Here is a 15,244-nt window from a genome sequence, read left to right as displayed (position 1 = left end):
TGCAAAATATGCATCTTAGCTTTTTGGTTGCAGTGACATTTCTATGGCAGCCTGCGAACTGAAAACATACTTGTGCGTTTGTCTCGAATGTTGTTCTGTTGTCCTTCTTGGGCCTCTTTTGGGCTGCTCCTTTGGGAAAAGCAGAGGTGTTGGACCTCTTTCACCTAGACGGCCGAATTCAATTTCAGAGAGCCTCTTGGGAGCCACATTCCAGGGATGGGGCGGGGCCAAACGCAAAATCGACGGGGCTAAAACACTCCACATTCTGGCATATTTTAGCTTACTGCTGTAGCTAAGAGAAACATTTCAACCATTAGGCAACCACTGCATGCTTGATGGTCAGGGAAAGGGCGTGAGACCAGAGTTGTTGTTGTTGTTGTTGTTGTTGTTATTATTATTATTGCATTTTTATACCACCCAACAGCCGAAGCTCCCTGGGCGGTTCACAAAAACGAAAACCATTCAAAGTATAAAACACAGTATAAAAACATAATATAAAATACACATTAGAAACTCATTAAAAACGTACCATACATGATTAAAACAACTTTAAAACATCCTGAAAACATTCTAAAATTTCACTGGATAGGCCTGCCGGAATAGATCAGTCTTTATTTCTTTTTTAAATTCTAAAAGACTGTCAAGTTGACGAATCTCCTCCGGCCGGCCATTCCACAGTCTGGGAGCAGCGGAAGAAAAGGTCCTCTGAGTAATGGTTGTCAGCCTAGTTTTAGCTGACTGGAGTAGATTCTTCCCAGAGGACCTGAGTGTGCGGGGCAGATTGTACGGGAGAAGGCGATCCCGCAGGTAGCCTGGACCCAAACCATGTAGGGCTTTAAAAGTGATAACCAACACTTTGTACTTTGCCCGGAAACTAGCAGGGCAGTTTGGGAAAGCCCAGAGGGCTGGATTGGGATCTGAGATGGGACGGATTTGGCCTGCAGGGCTGAGATTCAACACCACTGAGATGAAGGCTCTGGATATTGACTGAATTCTTTGGTTTCTTTCTCCAGCAGTGCAGCCAGCGGACACCCAGGAAATGTCAGGCTCCCTGATACTTTTGAATGGGTTCCCCTTGACCCGATTTCTTGCCCGCGGCCCTTGTTTTCCAGGGTGGGCCTGCCATGGCCTCAGGGCTGCTCCATGTGCCTTCAAAGGCCTGCACACCAGCAGGAACTCTTGTCGTGGGAAAGTTGCCCCTGTCTTCACCAAGGCGCTGGCCTTTGGAGAGAAAGTAGCCATTGTGGACCAACATGGAGAGCATACCTACAAGGACCTGTACACTCGAAGCCTCCACCTGTCCTGGAGAATCTGTACGGCGCTCAGGAACGCGACGGGAGACCTGAAGGGTGAACGGATTTCGTTTCTGTGCCCCAATGATGCCTCCTATGTCATTGCCCAGTGGGCTTCGTGGATGAGTGGAGGCATCGCTGTTCCTCTCTACAGGAAGCATCCCGTCTCAGAATTGGAGTATGTCATCAAGGATTCCCAGAGCTGTCTCCTTGTTGCAGAGGAAGAATATGTAGAGAGGATCACGCCTACTGCTGAGAAGCTCAGGGTGCCTTTGCTCTCGCTCCTCAAATCCGGGAAGTGCAGCCCGACAACAGACAAATCCTTTTCAGAAACCGGCTCTCCCATTTCAGAGTGGAAGGACAGAGCGGCCATGATCATCTACACAAGTGGCACAACTGGCAGACCCAAAGGAGTCCTCAGCACCCACCAGAATGTCCAAGCGGTGGTGAGTTTCTGCTTCACCTGCTGAATTGGTCTCAGTTAAGAACCTGTTTTGGAGCAGCCTGGGAACGTAGGCAGTGGTAGGAAAAGAGGAGGTGCCCCTGAGCATATACAGAGCGCCTTCCCCCTCTGTTAATCACAGCGTTTAGCGTCAAGAGCAGGGCTTCCAGACAGATTTAAACCCCAGCGCCTTTATTTTTAAGACATTTCTTGTTGCTCTGCTGTATTTATTTTTCTAGAGAGCGGAAGTGATGGTTTCAGCTCTGAATGGCTGCCTCTGCTGTGCATTTGCATTGCTACAAAAGGACTAGAAAGGCATCCTGAGAAGTCTGTTTACTTTTTAGCTGCTTATCCCCAAGGCTGAAAAACCCATTAGCTCCCTGAGCTAAGAAGAGCTAGAAGTTGGGAAGTCTGGTGACTGCTACAGCAGCAGCAGCACCGAGGTCTTTTCCTGCAACGGATAAAATTGCACCCTTAGGGAGAATCGAATGCCCCAACTGCATGGCTTGAGCAGATCAATGGACATAGAGCTCCTTCTTTCTCCACCACTGTTCCATGTACTGTGGATTTCTGTAGCTTATGCTTCCTGCTAGAAAGGAAGAACCCCCTTTCTTTATTCTCAAAAGTACAATCAGTAATAGGCCTGTTCAGATGACACTTCAGGCGCTGTGGTTAGCGAAACTGTGGGTCTCTGTGCTGTCGCACACAACACTTTAAGCCATTTAAGCCATGGTTAGAGCCGCTAACCCTGCTGCAGACGGTCCAACTGTGGTTGGTGAGTGAGCAGGGTTTAGCAAAACACATCGTACAACAAGACACCTTAAGCCCTGCTGCTTAACCCAAAGCCTTAACCAGCAGGTTTTAAGGTGTCTTCTGAACATGCCCAATATTAACTGAACTTGACGAGTGTCCAATTCATGCATGGTTTTTTGAGTTGCTAAAATTAATTAGTGTGTCAATAGTTTTCAGTACCAGTCACATTAAGAGCTTTATCACACCAGTGTTACACTGTGCAATCACTGCGAATTGCATGCAAAGGACTCTGAAGTTTTCCAGCTTATAATCTGCTTTTATTGTGAAGTACTCCCATGCATCCTGCTTTAATTGAGCTTCTTAACCAAAAGAAGTGCAATATTTTGCTACTAGTTTTTGAGCGTATCATTTGTTGTTTTCCAAGCGGTCACTGGGGCGCAGGAGCAGGATTTGAAGAAAAATTAAACAAATGCTTGCATCTGCGTAAGCATTAAAGATAAAGACATCAAAACTGGCACAGTAATAGATATTAAGAAGAGCTTTAAGCTAGGGGTGTGCACGGACCCCCTGCTCCGCCCCGCGGGCTGATCCGAAAATTTCGAGTCGGCCCGCTCCTCTCCGCGCCGCTCCACCCATACTCCGCTCCTCTTCACCGCAGAGCTCTGGCTCCGAATCAGAGCTCCGCAGTGGAGGGGAGTGGCGCCAGGTAAGGCCGGGAGAGGAGGGCGGGAGGTTTACCGGGCCCTGCCGCCATCACCGCCCGTGCAGCGACGGCGGCAGAGCCCGGTAAGGGACCAAGAGGGAGGGGGGGCCTTACCTGCCTCCATCCGCGGTCCGTCGGTGTCTTCAATTGAGCCCGCGGTTCAACCAGGAAGTCTGGGCCGCCGCCCAGACTTCCTGGTTGAACCGCGGGCTCAATTGAAGATGCCGACGTACCGCGGACGGAGGCAGGTAAGGGAGAGGAGGGCGGGGGGGTTACCGGGTCCTGCCGCCGTCGCCGCATGGGCGACAGCGACAACGGCAGGGCCCGGTAAACCCCACTTACCTTTCCGGCGGAGCTCCTGATCGAGGCGAAGGATCCGCCTTCACCTCGATCCTCTTCGCCACGCTCCGCCGGCCCCCCAGTCCTCTTCGCCTCCGCCTTAAGGGCAGGCGAAGCCCCCCGCTCCGCTTCTAATTCGCCGGTCCGAGTAGAAGCGGAGCACATCCCTACTTTAAGCATACCAAATTTGAATCGGATTGGATCATCCGTTGATTTTTTATTATTTTTTTACATTCCCCCCCCCTTAAACCCATTTCCTGGTATGCAAAGGATCTAGCCGCCCAGTAGCAGCAACAACAATGGCGACAGCTTAGCGCTGTAGGGGATAATTCGAGGGAAACAGGTACGTGGGATGAAACTCAAAGTGCGCTTTAATTTCCCCCTTTCAAGTATTTCAGGTCAAATATTTACGGTGTATTAGGACAAAAAATGAACATGGGGTACTGGTTTAGCTTTGTTTGCACATAAAATAAACATGCTGAATTAGATCTTTAAACATCCTTGCAGATAACGGGCCTGGTTGACAAATGGGAATGGACGAAGGATGACATTATTCTCCACGTGTTGCCTTTACACCACGTCCATGGGGTGGTCAACAAGCTGCTTTGCCCGCTCTGGGTGGGTGCGACGTGCATCATGCTCCCCGAGTTCAGTGCGCAGACGGTAAGCTTGCCAGGGGCGCGGGGTTACCGGCCGGCCCATTTCTCTTTCAGCTGCAGTGCAACAGGAGACTGAGCACTTTAATTGCAGCAAGTTTCAAGCCGGGACCTTAAGCCAGGCTTGTTGTAAGTAGTCAGGCTCTAGTGGTGAAGGAGAGTCTCCTCCCAGTGAGCGGAGAGGGAAGATTTGTAAATTAAGAAGAGGACGTTCTGTCAGATCATCAGTGTGCAGCCAGTGGCCGTTATAAGTATGTTGGTTGCAGGAGGCTAGTGAAAACCTTTGTGAGACCTCGAAGGGGCACAGAGCATGGTTTATTGGCCGGAATTCATTTTGACTTGTCTCTTCTTCGGGGGAAGCTGATTGGCTCTTTCCTACAATGACCTAAAATATCTTCCACGCCACTGCAGCATAATCATCGCCTGTGTGCACCGTATGAGATCTCCCTTTTGTGTTCCTTGCATTTGGTAACCTTCCATCTTTCATTTTTGCGGGCTGGAGCTCTGGTATCTTAGGCACCACTAGGAAGGTAACTCTTGGTGAGCGTAGCAACTAAAGAGGCAGATAAGGAGAGGCAACGAGTGGGGTGCCGCAGGGCTCAGTCCTGGGCCCAGTGCTCTTCAACATTTTTATTAATGATTTGGACAAGGAGGTGTAGGGAACGCTGATCAAATTTGCAGATGACACAAAATTGGGTGGGATAGCTAATACCCGGGAAGACAGAAACAAACTTCAAAGTGATCTTGATAGGCTAGAGTGCTGGGCGGAAAACAACAGAATGAAATTTAATAGGGATAAATGCCAAGTTCTACATTTAGGGAATAGAAACCAAATGCACAGTTACAAGATGGGGGACACTTGGCTCAGCAATACTACAAACGAGAAAGATCTTGGAATTGTTGTAGATCGCAAGCTGAATATGAGCCAACAGTGCGATATGGCTGCAAGAAAGGCAAATGCTATTTTGGGCTGCATTAATAGAAGTATAGCTTCCAAATCACGTGAGGTACTGGTTCCTCTCTATTCGGCCCTGGTTAGGCCTCATCTAGAGTATTGTGTCCAGTTCTGGGCTCCACAATTCAAGAAGGATGCAGTCAAGCTGGAGCGTGTTCAGAGGAGGGCAACCAGGATGATCAGGGGTCTGGAAACAAAGCCCTATGAAGAGAGACTGAAAGAACTGGGCATGTTTAGCCTGGAGAAGAGAAGATTGTGGGGAGACATGAGAGCACTCTTCAAATACTTAAAAGGTTGCCACACAGAGGAGGGCCAGAACCTCTTCTTGATCCTCCCAGAGTGCAGGACACGGAATAACGGGCTCAAGTTAAAGGAAGCCAGATTCCGGCTGGACATCAGGAAAAACTTCCTGACTGTTAGAGCAGTGCGACGGTGGAATCAGTTCCCTAGGGAGGTTGTGGGCTCTCCCACACTAGAGGCCTTCAAGAGGCAGCTGGACAGCCATCTGTCAGGGATGCTTTAGGGTGGATTCCTGCACTGAGCAGGGGGTTGGACTCGATGGCCTTGTAGGCCCCTTCCAACTCTGCTATTCTATGATTCTATGATCATCTGCTAAGTAAACGTTGATTTGTCCATCCTTGGTAAGCCTAGATCTTTCCCCTTGCTCCTGATAGTGGAGAGATTTAGCAAAATGCTCATGCTCTTGAATTTCAAGGAGAAAGGGGTTGCAAGTCCAAGTGCTCCTGCATGCTTGCTTTGGAGGCAAAAGTAGAGCAACTTCTTTGCCTGTCTTCACACACACACCCCCGCCAGCTAGAAGTGCAGATACTGCAGTGAATTGTCAAACAAAGGTTTTCCCTTAATGGGATGAAGTAAACAACCCTTCTAGTTTGGTCTTGTGTTGGCTTGGCCTTCCTCATTTGATAAGTTTTCTGGGAAGGGGTGACTCCCATCGTGCCCTCGCTGTAGCCCGTTCCGTGCTTTGTGGTGATGAGGCTGTTGACAGGCAGCCCTGCGACGGTTGCCCCCTCCCACACCCAGCGCTGGTATGTATCACCCGTGTGTGTCACCCATCTCTGCAACGGCACAAATTCCATGCCAGATGCTGAGATCGTGGCTTTGTGAGAGGAGACAGCTTTGATGTGTGCGGCTCCATCCCTGGAGACGGCGCCACAGCGGAGCAGATGAAAGGCGCGCAGCAGCCCCATCATCAGCGCTTATGGAACGAGATGGTAGCAAAGGAGATGAAGGGCCTGAGCATTCGGCAACAGCATTTACACCAAGGAGCAGAAATCAGCCTGGATTATTGAGGAGATAAGAAAGGGCAGCATCTCCTTGCTATGAGCTGCTCGCCTGGTGGAAATCCAGGTGATCCTAGCAACAGCGAGAACCATATTCCTGTCACCTGCCTTCCCAGCCGGGGCTTGTGTGTGGGTGTTTGTGTCTGTGTGTGTGTGAGAGAGAGATCCCTTTTCTAAGCTCTCAGCCATAAATCATCCTACCTCTTTCTTGTGAACTCTGAAGGAGTGCAAAGAAGAGAGGTGTGAAAATGGAGGCCCATGTTCATGCTGTGTCACGTGGAATCTGGGATCTACTACAAAAGCTTTCCCAGTCCTGAATCTGTTTTTTTTAAAGCCCAGTTTCAGGGAAGTTGCGGGCTCTCCCACACTAGAGTCATTCAAGAGGCAGCTGGACAACTGTCCGTCAGGGATGCCTTAGGGTGGATTCCGGCATTGAGCAGGGGGTTGGACTTGATGGCCTTGTAGGCCCCTTCCAACCCTGCTATTCTATGATTCTAAGTCGTCGGGTTTGTGTTGTTCCTCGCTAAAGTGCCTGATCATTGGAGCTCCCACCCTTTGATGTCTTAGGGTGCATAGGTGCTCCCCTATTCTGTGTTTTAAAGGTCTCAACGTCTTGCCAATGTAGATTTTATTGCAGGGGCATGAGACAGCATAAATTACTCTTGAGGAGTTACAATTTTAAAAATCAGTAATTTGAATACAATCTCCTGTGCTCGGGTTGACAAAGAATGTTTTCTTTTTTGTATATTTACAATATGTGCAGCGGCCGCACGCATGGTGCCCTTTTGGCTTCGAGGTATTGAAAACTGTTAATTGTGCACTTTGGGTTTGGTTCCATGTGTGGTCCGTGTGTAGTTTTTTGTTATTTTAAATGTTATTCTAGGTTTTCTTGTTAAACCTGGTAAATCCCGGATAAGATGCCAGTTAGAGCAGACATGCGCTTGTAGGGTTTTTTGTAACAGGATCATGCGGAAGAACATATACTGCTGGTTGTTCATTTGAGTCTTTTCTTGTCGTTTTTTTGGGGACATAACAGATTGTCTCGTTTGCAGGCATTTACTTTATTCGTGGCTGATCTTACAACCATGGTAGGGTGTCCTCTTTTTTTGAAGATGTTCTGCCAAGCCCAAGGATGCTTTTTGGAAATCTTGATCATTTATTTATTTATTTATTGCATTTTTGTACCGCCCAATAGCCGAAGTTCTCTGGGCGGTTCACAAAAATTAAAACCATAATAAAACAACCAACAGGTTAAAAACACAAATATAAAATACAGTATAAAAAGCACAACCAGGATAAAACCACACAGCAAAATTGATATAAGATTAAAATACAGAGTTAGAACAGTAAACTTTAAATTTAAGTTAAAATTAAGTGTTAAAATACTGAGAGAATAAAAAGGTCTTCAGCTGGCGACGAAAAGAGTACAGTGTAGGCACCAGGCGGACCTCTCTGGGGAGCTCATTCCACAGCCGGGGTGCCACAGCGGAGAAGGCCCTCCTCCTAGTAGCCACCTGCCTCACTTCCTTTGGCAGGGGCTCACGGAGAAGGACCCCTGTGGGTGATCTTAAGGTTCGGGCAGGTACATATGGGAGGAGGCATTCCTTCAAATAACCTGGCCCCAAGCCGTTTAGGGCTTTGAATGTCAATACCAGCTCTTTGAATTGGGCCCAGACCTGGACTGCCAGCCAATAAAGTTGTAAAAGGACTGGCGTGATATGATCTCGTCGGCCAGTCCCTGTTAGTAGGCGGGCTGCCCTGTTTTGTACCAGCTGAAGTTTCCAGACCATTTTCAAAGGCAGCCCCACGTATAACGCATTGCAGTAATCCAAACGAGAGGTTATCAGAGCATGGATAACTGTAGCTAGGCTATCTCTGTCCAGATAAGGGCATAGTTGGTATGTCAACCTAAGCTGATAGAAGGTGCTCTTTGCCACTGAGTTCACCTGTGCCTCAAGTGACAGTTCTGGATCCAAGAGCACCCCCAAACTACGGACCCAATCCTTTAGGGAGAGTGCAACCCTGTCCAGGACAGGGCAAACATCACCTCGCCAGACAGATGAACCACCCGCTAACAGTACCTCCGTCTTGTCTGGATTGAGTATTTTGAGCAGTTACGTTTTATTCTTAGAGTGAGGGTGTAGTCTATATGGTGCTACCCTTACAGTTAATTTAATTGTTTGTTTTATAGCTCCTGAAGATGGGGATGGTATGGAGAGCATTGGAGGGAGGTGCCCTCTGAGACTAAAGAGTCTGGTAAAGCCACGTCCTCTGGACTGGAAGGTCTTGGGGTCACTGAATGCCTCCTCCACCTTGGAATCCTTCTCTGGGACAGAGGTGGGATCAAGGCCAGAAGGCATGCCATGTTCCCCCTCTTCCAGGCCTGGCAGCTCTTGTTCTTCTGTGTGAGCCCCATTGAAAAGGAAATTGCCTCCATCTAACATGCAAAACAGTCCTGGCAAGTGCATCTAGCATATTTCAAAGTCCCAAATGCATAGAATCAGCATTTGGGGTAGGAGTGCACGTTGGACCTGATCTCCTCTGTGTGTCACTCTGCCAACATCTGCAAACCCACGAGCTGACGGCATAGACTCCGTTCCAGTTCGGAGAGAGGGAGCCTAAACAGGGTGTGGGTGTGTGTACATACGTGTACTAATCCAAGAGCTCAGCTGAGTGTGACAAGCGAGGGTGAGAGAGGCCACCACTCTAGGAGGCCCAGCAGCGCTCCCACTTGCCCTTCCTTGTCGCCTCAGCCCACGAATGACTGGTCAGCGACCAGCTGCTTGGCCTGCTTTGATCTACATGCTCTCCAGTGCAAGAAGTCCTCAGGAGAACTTTGTGTGCCTTTCTGTGTTTTCTTTGCTTCTCCCCCCCATTTCTCCATCCTATGGGCCTCCCAAGCAAGCAGGAAAGCAGTTTGATTGATATGACAAAGGAAGTTGCACGAGGGTAAATCAGCCGCTCGTGTGGAGTTTAACACGAGCCGCCTCGGAGTCCCCGTCTATTTTCACCAGCTGTTTACAAAGTGCCCTTTGCTACCCAAATCGGCTCTCGGAAAAGCAGCGCCGTTTCAGCAGAGGATTTCGCAGAAGGAGCCCCAGCTTTTCCGCCTGCCTTTTGTATTTCTGTTTCTTTGCACCTCGAGAGAGCAGTCAATTACAGGGTGATATAAAGAAACCCGAACAGAAGCTCAAACGCTTGACGCGCCGATCAAAACAAAGCCGGGAACTTGCCTCCGAAGCCGCCGCCGAAATCAGCCTTGAGTGATACTGGCACGGGTTCAGGGAAACCGCAGCAGCAGCAGCAGCGCGCCCAACCTTTCTAATCACTAACACTTCATTATACACAATAAATACTTTATTATTACAGTGTTTATTAGATTACTTAATTCGCAGCGTGCCTTTGCTGTCGCCGATACAGGTGGTAGTCGGGCTTGGCTGTCTTTGCAACGGGCCACGCTCCTTGCAGGGGCAGGCGACGTGGCCGAGCCCTTCGGTCAAGTGTTCACGTAGCGTCTTTCCCTGTGCCCTGGCCACGCATCCCACAGAAAGAGAAAAAGACAGGCACTTGGGGGCTGCTTGCCTCATCTGCTGTGGAAGAATTCTCATAGAACTGCGTCGGCAAACCCCTTTCCTGGTGACGGCTGCATTGTCTCAAGGGTAAACTCTTGGGGGCTGCATGGCGGCGGTGAAGCCAGCAGTGGGCAGGATCCCCCCTTTTTTGTCTTTCTGACACCCGCTCCCTTTCTCTCTCCTTCCTGCCCAGCAAGCTGCCAGGGAGCACCAGAGATCTGAACAGATCACATGCAGAGCGCTTTTCATAGAGTCATAGAATAGTAGAGTTGGAAGAGGCCTACAAGGCCATCGAGTCCAACCCCCTGCTCAATGCAGGAATCCACCTTAAAGCATCCCTGGCAGACGGCTGTCCAGCTGCCTCTTGAAGGCCTCTAGTGTGGGAGAGCCCACGAGCTCCCTAGGTCATGGGTTCCATTGTCATACTGCTCTAACAATCAGGAAGTTTTTCCTGATGTCCAGCCGGAATCTGGCTTCCTGTAACTTGAGCCCCTTATTCCGTGTCCTGCACTCTGGGATGGCCGAGAAGAGATCCTGGCCCTCCTCTGTGTGACAACCTTTTAAGTATTTGAAGAGTGCTATCATGTCTCTCCTCAGCTTTCTCTTCTCCCCTCAGCCTTCTCTTCTCCTTTGAAAGGAGGCTGAGGGCCGTGGGTTGCTCATCCCTGCAATAAAATGATGCACTTGTGTGTGGATTTGTATAAAAAATGCTAGACAACTCTGCCCGCCACATCTCTTAGCACCAATAATTTGGGGCTAAATAGTAGCCATTGGATTATCATCAACAATCATTTAAAACGGCGTTGTTGAATTAAAGCCGGGCATCTTGTATGTGGAAATGCTCTACCAGTTAATCATTCAGCTGCTTTTCTGAAAGCCCCTATGGACAGAAATGTTTCAGCTACCTGAGGTTGCATGTTCCAGTGCTCAGCTCTTACTGCAGTTAGAGATTCCTTCCTAACGTTTAACCTAAACCTACTGTCTGCTTCCTTCTGGTGTAGTAATAATGCAGGATACTGTGAAGTAGTTCAGGGGAAGTTTGAGTTTTGTCGTTTTTGTTTACGAAGGGCAACTGAAAGCAAAATATGAACATATCTGACGAACTCAACTGAGTCTCACATGGTTTCAACAACCGGCCTGCCCTCTGTGCTTACTTGGTATTGCTCAGTCCTGGCAATAAAAAAAAGGCATCCAGATTCTCCAGAAGAGGGTGGGGTGTAATTTTGCCATCTCTTCAGTTTGTGGCCTTCGGGCTTCCTTGTCATTGCTCCTGATGTGGAATTCCACAGCTTAAGGTGAAACACAGAGGCGTCCCAGAGACGTCGTTTCTAGCAGGGTCGCTACTTACGGTGCGAACACCACTTGCTGCTGTGCCAACATCGCTGTGTGCCATTGGGCACCTGTGATTAAAGGACGGTGCGTGATGTGTGTGCTATAATTCGCTTTGCAACACCATCTGCTAGGAGAAGTCCTGCTAAAGCCTTCCCTACCATCCTTTTATTGGAAGTTATTAAAGGATATTACTGCCCATTAATCATTTATTAATAAAAGGTTTATCCATGGCCCACGTGTTCCCAGGCCTGCCGTCTGCTTCTTGCGCAACCTGGCGGGCGCTTCGCTGGGTGCTCCTGCGGGGCTTTTCTGTGCCATTGGCGGATCCACAGAGCCCTTCCCCTTCTGGCTGGCACAAGTGAACGTTGACCCTGCAGCCCACGGCGTTCAGTGGGGTTTGGGGGCCTTCCAGGCAAAGGGCTCCTAGCACTACCTGTCAGGTATTTTGCACCAGTTCCGCGAATGCAGCAGCGCATTTTGCAACAGTCTCCCAGCCTATAGGGCCACGAAGCACAGGGAATACACCTGAAAGAGCAGCAGCAACTCAACAACTCACGTTGTGATTGGCTGCCAGTCACTCTGCCTGGGATTAGTCTCCTTGGGCATAAACACTGCAGGCTGGTTGGCTATGGGGAAGGCTGCTGGTCCCCGTCTACCTTGGCACGCTCCAGGGGCTCAGCCTGTTCCTGACTCTCACCTTCCGATCCTGTTCCTTTATTCTTGGCCTCGCAGGTGCCTTGGTGCACTTGTGGGACATATTTGTTTATTTATTTATTACATTTTTATACTGCCCAATAGCCGAAGCTCTCTGGGCGGTTCACAAAAATTAAAACCATGAAGAGCATAGTAAAACAACCAACAATCTAAAAACACAAATACAAAATACAATATAAAAAGCACAACCAGGGTAAAACCACACAGCAGAAATTGATATAGGTTAAAATACAGAATTAAAATAGCAACGTTTAAATTTAAGTTAAATTAGGTGTTAAAATACTGGGAAAATAAAAAGGTCTTCAGCTGGCGATGAAAGGAGTACAGTGTAGGCGCCAGGCGGACCTCTCTGGGGAGCTCATTCCACAGCCGGGGTGCCACAGCGGAGAAAGCCCTGCTCCTAGTAGCCACCTGCCTCACTTCCTTTGGCAGGGGCTCACGGAGAAGGACCCCTGTGGATGATCTTAAGGTCCGGGCAGGCCCATATGGGCGGAGGCGTTCCTTCAAATAACCTGGCCCCAAGCCGTTTAGGGCTTTGAATGTTAGTACCAGCACTTTGAATCGGGGAAAAGGCAGCAGTTCTCACCTGCCACCAACACCTCAGCCCCAGATTTCTCTGGGCTCACTGCAGTACAGTCTGTGCCCGTTTCCAGCTCTTCCCTGTTCACTGTATCGACTGGTGGAGGGACTGGTTTGGGCTGTGGCGTGCTTCATGGCACAAGTGCAGAAAGAAAAACCCCAGCACCCTGAACTAGAGCAATCTGGATGTGACACTAAGGATCGATGACGGGAGTGGAATAAATGGGATTTCAGGCCAATGAAATCCCATTACATACATGGCACACACTGTATTCAACGTATGGAAGTATGGATGTTCCTCCACCTGCATTCTAGAGTCAGGCCCGATTTATTAAGGAGGGCTTTTCCGGTCTTATTTTTCCCAGAGAAAAGTGGTGGTTCCATTCTCTAACATCATAAGAGCATAAGAACATGAGAAGAGCCCTGCTGGATCAGACCACGGGTCCATCTAGTCCAGCACTCTGTTCACACAGGGGCCAACCAGCCGTCGGCCAGAGATGAACAAGCAGGACATGGTGCAACAGCACCCTCCCGCCCATGTTCCCCAGCAACTTGTGTATATAGACTTACTGCCTCAGACACTGGAGATCGCACACAACCATCAGGGTTAGTAGGCTTTAAACCGGCTCCCCGCTTTTCCTCCTGGCTCAAAGGAGACGCTGGTAAGAGCCCAGGAGGGGTAGATCTCCTGTGGATGGATTATGTTAGATCTATTTCTTACAACCCCCGGTTTGAAAAAAAAGTTATCGGTTTTTTCCTTTCCTTTCCTCTTTCCCAGATCTGCCATTTGTCCTCAGCATCTGTTACAGAGTAATGCCTTTTGATATGTAAGGGGGAGAAGGTGGGGTGGGGGGTGGGGGGGAGATGAAAAAAAGAAAAGAAAAGAGACTAGAGCCTGTCATATTTTGTTAGATTCCTAGGTCCTGGGGAAAGTGTTTGCTCCTTTCAGCATGCCTGCAGCGTAGCGACGGTTTAAAAGCTGTAGCTGAAAATGCCGAGGGAGCAGCAAAGCCTCCTGATGAATAAGTGATTAAAACAGAGCCATGCAGAGCACACAAACAGTTTGAGGGTATAGCAAACAGCAAGAGCCCCGGTTGCCATTAGAAGAAAGAGCCATTCTCTCCCCCACGTTTTGCTGGAGACGGCCTTGGTCAACGGGGTCTCAACGGACAAGGAACATAGGGATTTCGGCATTGTGCCAGGTCCTTCATCCATCTAACTCAGCAATTTGGTCTTCCCAAGAGGAGCCGGGCAGATTCCTCCCAAGACGCTCACAGTCAGGGCACGATAGGGTCATATCCCTGCCCCATCGCTTGCCCTGGGCATTAGGGGTGTATCTGCCTCTGAGCATAGCAGCTGGACTTTGGGCAGTCACGACAACTAATTAAAAGCCACCCCTGTTCTTCATGTATTTAGCTCATCCATTTAAAAGTCACGTTGGTTAGCTGCTCTCAGAACATCCTGTTGCGGGGAGTTCCATAAGATGATGGTTTTAAAATAAACCTTGCTCATTAGGATCACTGGGCTTGAAAGGACCCAAATGCCTTGAAATCCAAGCCCGTGACTGAATTCTCAAGGCAAAACCTCTCTAGCAATACCGGCTTCCTTAGGCATCCAGAATTGAACGCACCATAGGCGAAGAATGTTAAACGAGGGACACAGCACTGAGGTGACTCAGGGGAGCCAAGTGCCGGAGCCAAGCATTTACTTGGTTTTTTACATTGATATACCACCGTTCCTCCAAGGTGCCCAAGACGGTGTACGTTTTATCCCCTTCCTCTCCGCTTTATCCTCATGACAACCCTATGAGGGAGGTTAGGCTGAGAGCCAGTGACTGGCCCAGAGTCACCCAGTGAGTTCCATGGCCAAGTGGAGACTAGAACCTGGATCTCTTGAGTCCCAGCCCAATGCTCTAACCACTACACCATGCTGGCTTGCAAGGCTAAGAGTCATAGAATCATAGAATAGTAGCGTTGGAAGGGACTTATAAAGCTATCGAGTCCAACCCCCTGCTCAGTGCAGGAATCCACCTTTGATAGATGGTTGTCCAGCTGCCTCTTGAAGGTCTCTTGTGTGGGAGAGCGCACAACCTCCCTAGGCCATTGGTTCCATTGTCGTACTGCTCTAACAGTCAGGAATTTTTTTCTGATGTCCAGCCAGAATCTGGCTTCCTGTAACTTAAGCCTTTTATTCCGTGTCCTGCACTCTGGGATGACCGAAAAGAGGTCCTGTCCCTCCTCTGTGTGACAACCTTTTGAGTACTTGAAGAGTGCTATCATGACTCCCCTGAAGCCCTTTCTACACCTAAGGGTTATCCCAGGAAAATGGACGGATCGTCCCTGCCTGCTCCCTGGATCCCTTGTGTGGCATTTGGATGCACAGGAACGATCTCGGGATGATCCCAGGATATAGGGCTGGTTTAGACATGCCTCAGTCTTCTCAAGGCTAAATATGCCCAGTTCTTTCAGTCTCTCCTCATAGGACTTGCTGCACAAAACTGTTGCCCCATAGAGCACAGGGCTGTCGAGTAACAATACCGAGCTGAACATATTTTGACATGAAGACACGGATATTAGGGTAAAACTGAAAGCTTTTAGGGAAACTGG

At 49.1% G+C, this 15,244-nt stretch overlaps 1 protein-coding gene across 1 annotated transcript in view; it reads left to right on the top strand.

Annotated features, from left to right (window-relative positions):
- The first annotated feature begins 1,018 nt into the window (after positions 1-1,018).
- ACSF3 (acyl-CoA synthetase family member 3) overlaps positions 1,019-15,244 on the top strand; it is a 65,332-nt gene continuing 51,106 nt past the window's right edge. Inside the window, exons 1-2 of the mRNA XM_063140902.1 lie at positions 1,019-1,738; positions 4,037-4,192. Of these exons, the coding sequence (XP_062996972.1) occupies positions 1,040-1,738; positions 4,037-4,192 (855 nt within the window). The 5' untranslated portion in view covers positions 1,019-1,039. The remainder of the gene's footprint in view (positions 1,739-4,036; positions 4,193-15,244) is intronic.

Source organism: Elgaria multicarinata, chromosome 14, assembly GCF_023053635.1.
Source record: "Elgaria multicarinata webbii isolate HBS135686 ecotype San Diego chromosome 14, rElgMul1.1.pri, whole genome shotgun sequence".
Lineage (NCBI taxonomy): Eukaryota > Metazoa > Chordata > Lepidosauria > Squamata > Anguidae > Elgaria > Elgaria multicarinata.
The sequence above is the reverse complement of the archived record's forward strand: the minus strand, read 5'-3'. Positions and strand labels throughout refer to the sequence as shown.